The 13,650-nt window shown below is 47.3% G+C and overlaps 1 protein-coding gene across 3 annotated transcripts in view; it reads left to right on the top strand.

The window, feature by feature from the left end:
• The window catches only part of TCEA3 (transcription elongation factor A3), a 39,058-nt gene extending 29,635 nt beyond the window's left edge, over positions 1-9,423 (top strand). For 2 of the 3 annotated variants that reach the window (XM_089899271.1, XM_089899268.1), the window contains 2 exons: positions 1,788-1,934; positions 3,593-9,423. In XM_089899271.1, the coding sequence (XP_089755397.1) occupies positions 1,788-1,934; positions 3,593-4,078 (633 nt within the window). In that variant the 3' untranslated portion in view covers positions 4,079-9,423. The remainder of the gene's footprint in view (positions 1-1,787; positions 1,935-3,592) is intronic. The other variant, XM_089899277.1, reaches the window with a different exon arrangement.
• Positions 9,424-13,650: the final 4,227 nt, after the last annotated feature.

Genomic DNA, 13,650 nt, shown 5'->3' on the forward strand with positions numbered 1-13,650 from the left:
CTACACTATCTTGCAATCTTGCTTAAATGTTTGGCTGTTCTACTAGATTAGCATTACCTGGGGACAGGAACCAAATCAGGTCTGAATCCTTAGGGCTTAGAGGCAGTGGTAGGCTGGAGCCAGCTCCTACCAGCTCAAGAGAGATGATTATGTGTAGCTCTTCCCAACTCTGCATTCAGTTATATCACATTAGTAGCTTGAAGATGGCCATGGTGGGAGTGTTTACACCGTGGAAATCGGTAAATGCTACAAATTAGCCACCACTGCAGCCAAAGCCAGTTTACCAGCACACCAGTGCAGTGAAAGGCATTCAAGAAATTGACATCCAATACATTTTGAATGAATAAATGTATTATGCTCTGGAAAGTCCCCCAACATTAAAGTCAGCTGCTTTTTGCTTATATGGCCTGGGGTTGACTTGTTTTTGTATATACCCCTGCCATTGGTTAGGACCTAGTCCTTGAATTTGACACAGTAGGACATTCGTGTGTGTACTAGGATAATTTGGGGGCACTAATAAAAATGCATATTCCTGGACCTGCCCTTAGAGTTTTGGATTCATAGGAATCTGCATTTTGTCAAGAAACCCAAGTGGTTATAATGTAGCAGTCAGCATACTAAATTCGTTTGACCTTTGTACCAACTCTGTTCTCCACAGTTCAAGGGGTCATGCTAGATGGCAATAATTAAAATGTTTAGCCAGTGCCAGATCCTCTTTAAAAAAAAAAAAGTTTCGTTGTTTTTTTTTTTTTTTTTTTTTGGCCGTGCCTCATGGCTTGCGGGATCTTAGTTCCCTGACCGGGGATTGAACCCAGGCCACAGCAGTGAAAGCACTGAATCCTAACCAGTAGACCACCAGGGAACTCCCCAAATCTTTTAACATTAGCTTCGGGACTTCCCCAGCGGTCCAGTGGCTGGGACTTTGCCTTCCAGTGCAAGGGGTGTGTGTTCCATCCCTGGCTGGGGAGCTGGGATCCCCCACGCCTCTCGGCCGAAAAACCAAAGCATAAAAGTGGAGGCAGTGTTGTGACAGATTCATTAAAGACTTTAGAAATGGTCCACATCAAAAAAATCTTAAAAAGGAAAAAAATTAGCTTCAGCCATCTTCCTCCCCCCAAACCAACACTAACTAGAGCTCTCTCCAGTTTGAGTGTCTCCCTCTCTGCTCTCTTCTGGAAGACGTTCAAGGCAAGTCAAATGGCCAGGGGAGGGACAGAAAAGGGGAGGACCTGGATAATGCAGACACTAAGTGCCTACAGTGAGCTGACGAGAGACAGGAGGCTCTGTTCTGTAGGAACTTATAGAAGAAGATATTCCATGATGCAATCACAGGTGAGCAGTTAGTTGTGTGAACCCAGGAGCTTCAGGTCCTGCTTGGGTGGGGTTAACAGCAGTAAGTCATGAATAGTCGAGACCAAGGTTCCCACCAGGCAGAATGGCCTGGCCGGGCAGGGATCCCAGCTCAGAGGGGCAGTGGGTCAAGTCCAGACTGGAAGGACAAGGGGAACATCATAGATCAGGTGGTCAGTAATCAAGTCAGATTAAGCAGGAAGGTACACAAGAGTACCTGAGGAGATGTACACAAGAGTGTTGATCCTGGGGGAAGCTGTTTGCCTTGTACCCTCCTATATGTGCCCTACTGTACTTGGCCCAGTTGGAGCACCCGAGTTTGACCTTCCACCCAAAGGCAGAATGGGGACTCTTCTGATAAAGGCTTTTCCCAGCTGGGACAGGGCCAGGGCTCCTGGGGCTCCCTGGCCCTGAAGGGCAGACTCATTTCTCTCCAGGAAATGGCCAGTGATGAGCTGAGGGAGTTGAGGAACGCCATGACCCAAGAGGCCATCCGTGAGCACCAGATGGCCAAGACAGGCGGCACCACCACCGACCTCTTCCAGTGCAGCAAATGCAAGAAGAAGAACTGCACCTATAACCAGGTATGGGGTGGGGGAGGGGCCAGTGGGGGAGGAGGTGACAGGGGCCAGGAGAAGCTTAGGGACAAGCCAGCGGGGAGAAAGGGCTAAAACCCTGGCTGCAGAGAGAAGGGCAAGTCTTGGTACACCAACATGATACATCTGTGGCTTCTAGAAAAGATGCATGCAGAAGCACCCAGATCTGAGTCTGTGAGGCTTGGCCAGCGTGTTCTGGCCTGCCCTGAAGCAAGAATAAGAGGGACCAGACTCACAGGGCACAGAACAACTGTACAGTCACAAGTGGTTGGAAGGGAACTTAGCAATAAAAACTCTGCTCGCTCAGTTTACACACAAGGAAGCCAAGGTCCAGACGGGGACAAGTTTTGCGGCTTTGTCTAAAGTGGCAAAGACAGTGGCAGAGATGTTAATAAACCCAGATCCAGACCTTTCTGCCTGCAATACAGCCAACTTGGTAGTGAAGCCTAAGGGATTTAGCCCCGAGTCGTAAGGTAAGGGTGAAGACCACTGCCCTGGCATGGGGAGCCGTGGGAGGCTGTGGAGGCCTCTTCTTTGAGACTTAAAAGCTGTTTCTGGGTTGTATGTGTTATGCCCTTGGGGCACCAATATTCTTGGATTCTAACTGGTGCTTTGTCACTCTAGAACTCTGTTCGTTCCCCCATCTGCTCTCAAGCAAGATTTATCAGAGCACCTTGCCCTTGGGGATCTGTGGCTACAGCAGAAATAGTGAGCCTTGCCCTTCAGGAGTCTCTTGGAGAATTCTAGTTCAGGAATCTGGAGATGTGTGTGCAAGTTCCTGCTCCCTTCCAAGCACGTTTCCCTGTGGAGTGACATGCCTCCTGTGCATCGCCTCCCACCAGAAGTCAAATGCCCATTCGCAAAGTTCTCTCTCCACAGAGAGACCCCAGTGGTATCCTTCCTCAGGTGTCATTGCTCTGCAGTGACAAGGCTGTGCTAGGCTGTGTCCTCCTGGCCCACTGCTGGACTCACCCATTAGCAGGGGGATTTCCCCCCGCTCCACAGACTCCAGCTGACATGTTCATAGCTGAGTGTCCACAAAGCAACAACTTGCTACATGTCATGGCCATCCAGGGTTGGCTGCAGAAAATCAGAACAGCAATTGTTAAATCTGGAAATACCAGGGATTTGCTGTGGGAAACCTGGTTTCTGCGCCTGAATGGTCTGGTTAAGGGGATGAGAAACTAGAAAACAATATTAAATATCCCCAATGATCTTCAAATCCCTTTTCCTCTCTGGGTCTCAGTTCTTCCACCTGTAAAATAAACAACAAACTGGATGATCCCTAAGGTTGCTTCCAGCTCACTCAGTTCTGATCAGAGAGGTACATCCAATAGGATGTGTTCATTTTTCCAGTAGGAGATGAGTCTTGAAGCAAGAGAAGACAGATCAGTTCGGAAGAATCAACAACAAAGAGTGAGAGTGCAAAGGTCAGGTTGAGCCAGGGAGATACTGGAAGTGAGCTGATGGAAAACATATGAATACACAATGGAATTCTTAGTGATAAGGGAATTGCCAAAGTGGAGTGGGAGTAATGGTGCCAGCCTCTGGGATTTGGACCTCCTTCTACAGACAGTGGGAGCCATAGCAGGTCCTAGAGCAGGAAAGTGACTTCATGAGTGGTCCCTGCTCTCTTTTTCTCTCAGGTGCAGACACGCAGTGCTGATGAGCCCATGACTACCTTTGTCTTATGCAATGAATGTGGCAATCGCTGGAAGGTCTGTATTATCTGTATCTGTATCTTTCTTCCTTCCCTGTCATCCACAGATGCTGCCCACATAAGGAGTAGGATGCCCACAGCCCAAAAGGGGCCTCATACACGGGGGGCTTGCCAGCCTCCACAGAGCAGGCCTGCAGAGCTGGAGATAGTGGTGGGTTGTTTTGGGGAGGTGGGGACACTGTACATGTGTATGTGCATGTTTTTTTTTGGAAAGCACCCAGCTGGGGTGGGGACAGCAGGCCGCATTTTATCACAGGAAGGGCAAGTCTGTCATTCGAACACAGATGGAATCAGCCTCCTGGGATCCACAGAGGGGAGGAAAAACAATAGCACTCTGCATTTGGACCACGCCTCTCTGCAAAGTGGTTCCACAGATGGTCTTTCCTTTGGACCTGGTCACAGCCAGGGATGAGGAGACAGCGTTGCCCCCAGACGCTCCCAGGTCATCCTCCCCTCCTAGAACAGCTCTGGAAAAGCCTTACATTACCCAAGGCTGTAACCCAGGTGGGCCCCAGCCCCTGCAAAGGCAGCGGTTTTGTTTTCAGGCATGGGAGCCAAGCAAAGACTCCCTTCACAGTGCTCCTTCCTGCCTCGTCTTCTGAAACAACTGAGTGTGGTCACATGGTTAATGTACGGTTACAGTACCATCTGACTTGCATGTGTGCTGTGTAATGTCTGGGCCACCGGGCAGGCTGCAGGTGCTCCTAAAATTGTAAGGTACTTAGCAAGGACTGAGCATGGGACTGGGAGTCAGGAGCCCTGGTTTCAGGTCTCCGCTCTGCCCTACTCGCTGGGTGACCCTGAGCGTGTCACTCTCCTCCCATGGTTGATGTGACGATTATTACATATGCACACACACTTTGCAACAACTAAGAGAAATGTTCCTTTATAATATTACTCTCATTTTCAGATGAGGAAATTGAGCTACTGAAATGGTTAACAAGCATAAAGTCACAGAGTTTCGAGCACCGAAAGACAGTACTCCACATTCCTGATCGATTGAGTTTTCTACAACTTTATGTAGGGCCTCAACAGCCATGGGGCCTCATAAGAACTGCCATGTATTTTAGGGTAAAAGTCAGACAATTATGTATTTTTCTTTTATTCACTTATTGAGCACTTAGGGATGGGGCCAGTATAATGGCCTACTGGTTTAGAGCATGGGCTTTGGTATCAGGCTCAAATCCTAGCTTTATGACTTACAAGGTGACTTTGCTAAATGACCTGAACTCTCTAGGCCTGGATTTCCTCATCTATAAAATAAGGGTGGGAATACTTAGCCCACAGAGCCGTTTTGAGGATTGAGAAGGTAATACACATAAAGAATTAACAGGGCCTCTGATAGCTCATGTGGTATCTTTGTCAAATTAGAAAGAAGTGTCCTTGCCTCCATGTAGACACAGCCTTGCACCAGGGTACAGAGCTTGGCAATGAGCAGGGGCTGAGTTTCAGCCCCAACCTGCCCCTTTGGCCAAGCTCTCTTGTGCAGTGAACAAGCTGTACAGCCATACAAAAAAGCCCTGAGCACATACGTGCCTGGTACATAGAAACCACCATTCTTATTATTGTGAGTTTGTTACCTATTAGTATTATGGGAGCTTCGGCAAGTCATTTAACCTGTCTGAATTGCTTCTTTACCTGCGAAAATGGAAGAGATATGACGGTGCCTATCTCACAGGGTGGCTGTGAGGATGAAATGAGTTAATATACGTTAATGCCGCCTAGCCCAGAGTAAGTGCTCAATCAATTGTAGCTATTGTGTTACTATTGGGCAAAAGCTCCAAACCCAGCTCCTCCTCCCTGATTCCTGGAGAGAAACTGGAATTTGGAAGTTGGAGAGGCAGGTCCCACTAGAGGTGGCAGCTACATGGCTTCTGACAAAATTTTCAGGTAGTGTCCATTGCCATGTGGGAGATCTAAAGTCTAACCAAGCTATTAGTCATAATCACGGTGTTATTTCTGACCATAAATTGAGAGCCTACTGCATGTCCGCCATCGAATTTCCATTCATTACTTGATATGCTTTTCTGCATTGATCGGCATTATGATCCCATTATGCAGATGAGTGACTTGTTCGGGGTCACACTGCTAATGATGGCAGAGCTGGGATCCGGACTCTGGTCTGTGTGGCTCCAGACCCCACCTTCCTTTGCATGTCCCTCCACCTGCCTCTAGCCTCCCTGAGTCACGGCAAGGAAAGTTCTAAAACACTGTTGCCTTTTTGGTTTTGTAGTTCTGCTGATAGAACCACCAGCCAGGATTTCAGTGAACAAGGTGAGGAAGAACAAAGAGAAAGCACTAAGCCATCGTAACTGGAGAAAAATAAAAATTAAAACGAAGAAAAGTACTTAACTCTGAATGGGGCATTAGGGATCAGAGGGAGAATTCTTTTACAAATTAATAATCAGTTATTAATAGTGATTGACTAATAGGGGGAGGCTAATTGGGGTACAATGCTTAGTCCCTGTTGACAGACCTCTTGTAGAAACTCAGAGCCTCAGAGCTGAGGTGCCGTATCTTTGACAGTGACTGGTAGACCTTTGCTTTGAGTCCCTTCCTTCACATCTGAACCTCTTGGCCTTTTCTGAGTTGGAAACCACCAGACCGACTCAAATCTTACCCACCCCACCGTGAATCACACGTGCAGAACAGTTCGCTCATGGTTTGGCTTAGGCAGATAGGACTTCCACATCGTGTAGAAAGATTTCTTCCCCACTCCTCATCTCTTCCCAGACTCTCTGCTATTCCCTGTTCCTAGCTTGTTTGGGGGCCTTTGAGGACTCCAGACCTGGTCCCTCTAGGCAGGGGACACATCATCTTGAGCTGAGGGTTTCTGAGTGAAGTGTACAGTGGTCGCCAAGTTTGGTGGCCCCTGGGAGGTCCTGAGCCTTGGAACCCATCCAGGCCCAGGCAATGCGTTCCTCACAGCTCTACTGTGGCCTGAGCTACAGAGGAAGTCTGCAGTGCACAAGGGCCCTTGTTGTGTTTCTCCCGTGATGAAATTGGCTTGCTTTTTAAGCTGATAGGAATTTTAGGCAAATCTGGAACCTTCTGGAAAAGCCTTGGGGGCGGGTCTGGTGGGTCTGTCCTGGGTCTCAGTCGCTGACTGTCCCTGGCCTTCCAGCAGCCCCAGGCTGAGGCTCCTGGACTGTGTTTTCTAAAATAACTAACGCGTAAGAGCTTGTGAACTCCTGGGAGCTTGGGCAAGTCACTTAACCTCTCTGAGCCATTTCCTTACCCATCAAAAATGGGAGTGGTACTAGTGCCTGCTTCATAGAGTTTCCATCTGCCTTGGTTCACACTTAGGGTAGCTGTTGGGGTAACTTCAGCCCAAGTTTCTTACGTGCCCTGGCGGAATTGGTTATCACTTTCTTCCTTCTACCCAAGTGCCTCCTCCTGTAGATGAAGCCTGTAAATAAACTGTGTACAGAAACCTGCCACCATCTCCAGGTTTTCAGCGGTCAGATTTGGGGTGGGTCCTTTGGAAGGACTGAAAATCCTCTCACAGAAGATACAACACACACAGCTCATAAATGGCAGATCCAGGACGGAAACCCAGGTCTCCTGCCTCCTGTCATTGTGCTTTATGCTATGAGAAATCCAGGGCCATACACAGTGCTCGGCCTCTACCTTCCAGGAGCTCCCAGCCTGGCAGGGGAAGAAGCCACAGGTAGAGACTTCCACACCAGATGGGGTGTGATAAAGCCTGAGGTATGAATATTACCCACAGAAGTATAGAAGGATGTTGCTTAGATACCTAGGTGCTTTTTAAACTGTAATATAGGTGGGAATCCCCTGGGGATCATCTTAAAACGCAGATTCTGATTCAGTGGGTCTGGGGTGGGGCCTGAGATTTTCTTCTTTTCTAACGAGCTCCCAGGTGATGCCAATGCGGCTGGTCCACAGACCACACTTGAGGAGTACTGTCTGAGACATCCAGATTTTTCTCTGCATTATCTAATCCTCCATCCAAACGTCTAGAGATCAAAAGCAGAACAAAATAGCAACCACTATTAATATAATAATATCAATAAATGTTACTTTTGGGCTTTTTAAATATGCCACTCTGGGGCGATCTTCAATAGTCACAGTCTAAATGTCCATTGTGCTCCCGGTGTCACAAGGATTTACAGCATAGGAAAAAATACAAAACTCAATAACCTTACTGTTTACAAAGGAGATGACTCAGATTAAACAGCAGAAGAACAAGTCGGCTCCAGTTCGCACATCTATACAGTACACATCTACATTCGCAAAAGGACACAGAAAGCGTGACTAGGCCTCAGACTGTGTTCACATCAGCAGGCGTCAGTACCTCCCCACTGGTCTTCCTGTGTCCACCCAGGACCCCCTCCAGTTCATGCTGTCCACTGCGCTGACCAGAATAGGCTTTTCAAAACGGCGAGTCTGATCATGTTACAGCCCCTGCCCCACCACTCCATCACCCCCATTTGCAACCTTCCATTTTTTCCCGCTACTCTTGGCAGGGCCTATAAGGCCCTGCAGGGCTGGCCTCTGCCTCTCCCCGACACTTTATGCTCCAGCCACACTGGCCGTGCTGTGTTCCTCCTCGTCACACAGGCTTTGCACATGCTGTTGGCCAGAATACATGGTTTAACCCCATCGCCTCCCTAATATCAAAGATGAAGAGGAAAAAAAAAAAAAAAAAAAAGATGAAGAGGGTGCGAGCTTCAAGGGAGTTAGTGTTAACTCTACCTCCCTGAAAGGCTTCCTAGGGGGAGGGAGATTGCTGCTACTTTACAGGAGGAAAAAGACGACATTAGGTGAAACAGAGAAGCAACATGGTTGGGATGGAGGAAAGAAGGTCTCACCAGGAATGTTAGGGCCAAATGACCTTGAAAACCAGAGTCAAGATCCTATGACCATGTATATGTATAACTGATTCACTTTGTTATAAAGCAGAAACTAACACACCATTGTAAAGCAATTATACTCCAATAAAGATGTAAAGAAAAAAAAAGATCCTATGACCAGTTTAAAAGAGGATTTCAAATGTTACAGAAACCTGAAATACTACAGAGAAGTCTTTCTTAGTAGTCTCATCCAGACTACCAAATTTCTGTCTTTAGCTCTGAGGTTTTTTATTTTTTTGAGCTTGAGACCTCAGTCACCAAGTGCCTATCTGGATATCTACTCCAAGTACCCCACTGGCCCTCTCAATACAATTAATCACAAACTGAATTCACATCTTCTCTTTCTTAAATCCCCTCTTCTGTCTTTTCTATTTGTCAACTAGTTCATTACTTAGAACCATCTTTGAGCCTTTTCCCTTGCCCTCTTCATTTTATCATTTTATAGTCTCTCCCTTACCCAATCCTTCTCTCCATTGCCATCACCATCAACATTTTCTCTCAGGTCTTCTTTTTTCTCCAGCTGATGCCAAGGCCTTCTATTGGTCTCCCAACTCGAAACACTCCCTACCGGGACCTCCCTGGCCGTCCAGTGGTTAAGACTCCACGCTTCCAATGCAGGGGGCGCAGGTTCCGTCCCTGGTCTCGGAACTAAGAAACCACATGCCACGTGGTGCAGCCAAAAAACAAAAACAAATAAACAAAGCAAACAAAAACAGTCCCTACCTTACCTGCATGAGCCATGCATGGCTCTGAGCATCATTCCCCCAATCATTTTCAGTGGATTTTCGCCAGCTATACCTGGTCTGACTTTCAAAGTTCCCTTCCATCTGCCTGTCTTTAGTGATTTATCTTCCACCCCTGCTGCCCCTCATGCTCCAGCCTAAGGGAGGTATTTGTCCTGTTCTTGAAAACCTGATGGCCCTTCCCAACTGTGACTGCCTATTCCGATTCCCCCTCTTCCACCCCAGTCCAAATCTTACCCATTCTTCAAGGCTCACCTCAGATACACGTCTTCTACGAAGTCTTCTCTGATAACCCTGGCCACAAGAGATGGTTCCTCAGAACTCCCACAGCACTGTGAAATGCCAATAATTACAGTGCATTCTACCATGATAATGATAATAATTCCTTTCTATGACAGTGTCAATAATATCTATTAAGGGGACTTCCCTGGTGGTCCAGTGGGTAAGACTCCACACTCCCAACGCAGGGGGCCTGGGTTCAATCCCTGGTCGGGGAGCTAGATCCCACATGGATATTGCAACTAAGAGTCCGCATGCCGCAACTAAAGATCCCACATTCTGCAGTGAAGATCCCACGTGCTGCAACGAAGACCTGGCGCAGCGCAGCCAAAATAAATATTAATTAAAAAAATAATATCTATTAATTTTTGAGCATTTACTATCTGGGTATCTTGGGCACATTATGTAAATCCATGCCTTCGTCTTTCATCTGTAAAATGATGGTAATAATAGCACATAGCTCATAGGGCTGTTGTGAGGATTCATTAGAATCATACCTGACACAAAGTACCTGACTAGTGAACATTAGCTATTGTTATGAGTATAGGGGTACTTTATATTGTCTCAACTAATCCTCAGACCCCCTGAACTAGGTTCTTTTTAAAAAAATTTGTGGGTTGAGAACTGGTGAGTTTTAGATTAAATGAACTTGTGTGCAAAAAAAATTGTGGGAGGGCTTCCCTGGTGGTGCAGTGGTTAAGAATCCGCCTGCCAATGCAGGGGACACGGGTTCAAGCCCTGGTCCGGGAAGATCCCACACACCACGGAGCAACTAAGCCCGTGCGCCACAACTACTGAGCCCATGTGATGCAACTACTGAAGCCCATGCGCCTAGAGCCCGTGCTCCACAACAAGAAAAGCCACCACAATGAGAAGCCCACGCACCACAACGAAGAGTAGCCCCCGCTCACCGCAGCTAGAGAAAGTCTGCGCACAGCAACGAAGACCCAATACAGCCAAAAATAAATAAAAGAAATTTATTTAAAAAAAAAATAAAAATTTTAAATTGTGAGAAAATATACATAACAAAAACTTTACCATCTTAACCATTTTTAAGTGTACATAAAGTCCAGTAGTGTTAAGTACACCCACAGTGTTGTGCAGCCAATCTCCAGGAACTCTTTTCATTTCGCAAAACTGAACTTCTGGGGCTTCCCTGGTGGAGCAATGGTTAACACTCCACGTTCCCAATGCAGGGGGCCCAGGTTCGATCCTTGGTCAGGGAACTAGGTCCCACGTGCATGCCGCAACTAACAGTCCCCATGCCACAACTAAGGAGCCGGCGAGCCAGAACTAAGGAGCCCACCTGCTGCAACTAAGACCCAGCGCAACCAAATAAATAAAATGTAACCAAGTAAATAAGTAAATAAAATGAATATTTTAAAAAAAACCTTGAACTTCTATTCCTATTAAACAATTCCCCATTTCCCCCTTCCCCCGCCCCTGGCAAGCACTATTTTACTTTCTGTCTCTATGAACTGTATTATTATATTCTTTTTACAAACCAAAAAAACCGAGGCTCAGAGAGTAATTTGCTTCTATGAGACAGAATCTGGACTTGAACCTGGGCCTCCGTTCATGCACTTTGAAACATGATTTCACCTCACAGATGGGAGGTGAAAAATCATCTGTAATGCATTTTACCTCTCCTACAACCATGATGGCCACTGTGTGACAAGGCCCTCCTCTGTGCCCGTGCATTTTACGTTTTGCAGCCATTCTCACATTTAATCCTCACAGCAGCCCTGTAGTCACTATGAGGGGGCAGTATCCTAACTCCCAGCACAGTGCCAGTACAGGACAGAGACAGTAAATATGTTCAGTGAATACAGGCCTATTTGATGCCTTTAAATAGGTTAAACAATACTAAATAAGTTTGTTGTGCATTTTTAATGCAATTGTTTACATTATTGAAAATGTTGACTCTCTAAGGAGAAAACCAGCTGAAATGCATGAGGTCATAAAGAGCGTCCCAATCCTGGCCACTCCCCTCTCCTCCTGCAGAGTCAATCTGCTCTTCTCACCCCAGGCCACCCCCCCCAATCTGCACTTCATCACCAGCATTGCTGATCCACAGCCAAAGCCAGAGACAAACAGGCAGGCAGGCAAAGGGACATAAGAGACTGTCCCCGCTCTGCTTCCTCCCCCTGCCTCTCCACCCCCATACTCTTCCCTCTAACCATACCCAATCCTGACCATTCTGGAACACGCTCTGTCCTTTCACGCCTCCGTGACTTTGCACATGCTGTTCTCGAAGCCTGGAATGCTTTCCTTCGCCTCGTTCTCCACCTCCGAGACTCCTACAGTCTTTGCAAGCGAGCTCCGAAGTTACCTCCTCTGTGAAGACTCCTCCCCTACCCGCCCCCGCAGCTGTGAGCCTGCCCCTCCTCGAAGCCCACTAGCTAGCTCCTCCAAATGCTCTAGCAGTTGGACTGCAATAACTGTTTTTAAGTCAGGGTGCCCCCCATGTCCCCAGCTCCTTGTGCTGAGATGAGGCTCTGAGCAGGGGTAAAGAGAAGCCCTGATTTTTTCTTTTTCAGTGTTCCTGGTATATTTGAAAATGAGGAGATAACAAAACAAGATCTCAAATACTGAGGCATATTTTTCAATGTCTAGCAAATGAATGCTTCCAATACAAAAAATTATAACTGTGCTGCTCACAAGATAATTATAGGATTTATTAAAATATAATAATTAATAGTGCTCCCCAGGCACAGTGGTCTGTTAATAAGAAAAAAGCTTCAGGATATACAAGGAGGCTCTTTGATCAAATTGGTCAGTGGATCTGACATAATGTAAAACCCCATTTGGAGATAATGTCAAAAGCCTAAATTGGAGACCCTGATGAAATGGTACTCCTGGCCCCTTTCCCCAGTGGTAGGCTGTACTGCTGCCTCTACACACAGTAGGTGCGCATTGTTTGCTGAATAATGGTAACAAACACAGCTTTCCAAGTTGGTTATTGAAAACCCACACACAATAAGTATTCCTGGGAAACAATGAAGTCCTGAACAATGGGGCAGGAAGCCACCTCCTCCTCCAGTGACCCCCAACTCTGAGTCCAGCTGAAGGCTGCAACAGGAAATCCCTCACCCACTGTCTTTCCTCCCTCTCTTCCCCACTCAGGGGCCACCCCCACCCAGGGGCACCAAATGCACTCATGCTTTCCATCTGCTCTCCGCCCCTCTTCTCCTCTAGCCTCTGGAGGGTCCCAGGTGAAGAAAGAGAAAAGCACTTACTCACAGAAGGAGGCAAGCAGCCAAGCTGGGCTTGGAGAGTCGTCCTGCCCCCAGGCAGGCCTGAGGAATAAAAGGAACAGCAAGAGGACAAAGAAGGACTTAAAGCTCTGGAACAAGGGGAAAGAAAAGGCCTAAGAAAGTTTACAAAGCAATCTGTCAGAGAAGGGATGAAAAGGGAGCCCCACTGAGCTGAGGGGCTCAGGCACTCACCTCACCTTCGGCCCAGTTAGAAACCTGCAATTACTTGGCCAAAGTCTGAACCGATCTCCCTCTTCCTTGTCCCAGAGGTTTCCCTGGGAGTGCAAGGCCTCACCTTGCTGGGGTTTTGGCAGCCCCAAGTACCTCTGCTCTACTCGGCTCAATACGCCAGTTTTCTTGAACCCGACTAACTGGCCCAACTTCCAGTTCCCTCTGGATTTTCAGCAGAAACACTATGGATAATACAGTCATCAGCAGATCCTCAAAGCTATCCAGCTACTCTGACTGCCCAGACGTTCTGAGCCAGTGAAAATATCCACAGGCCTTTCTGAAAGTCTCTCCTGCCACCAAAGGCAGGATTAATAATAATACCGACTATCACCTGAGTGCTCACTCTGTGTCGAATGCTTTAAGTCATCTCACTTACTGCTCACCACCACCTTAGGTATGATTACCCAATTTCACAGAAGGGGAAATAGGCCTGGAGAGAGTAAATGTCTTTCCAAGGGATACACAGCCTGGATTCCAACCCAGGTCTCTCTGACCTTGGTGCCCACACACTTCCCACTCAGGACACTGCCTCTTGGGGACCCTCTGCGATTCTACTTTTTGTGGTTCCCATATTAATTTTAGATGGGGTAGGATGGTACA

This window comes from Delphinapterus leucas, chromosome 1, assembly GCF_059928025.1.
Source record: "Delphinapterus leucas isolate spDelLeu-1000000601 "Yukka" chromosome 1, BTC_Dleu_Yukka2, whole genome shotgun sequence".
Classification (NCBI taxonomy): Eukaryota; Metazoa; Chordata; class Mammalia; order Artiodactyla; family Monodontidae; genus Delphinapterus; species Delphinapterus leucas.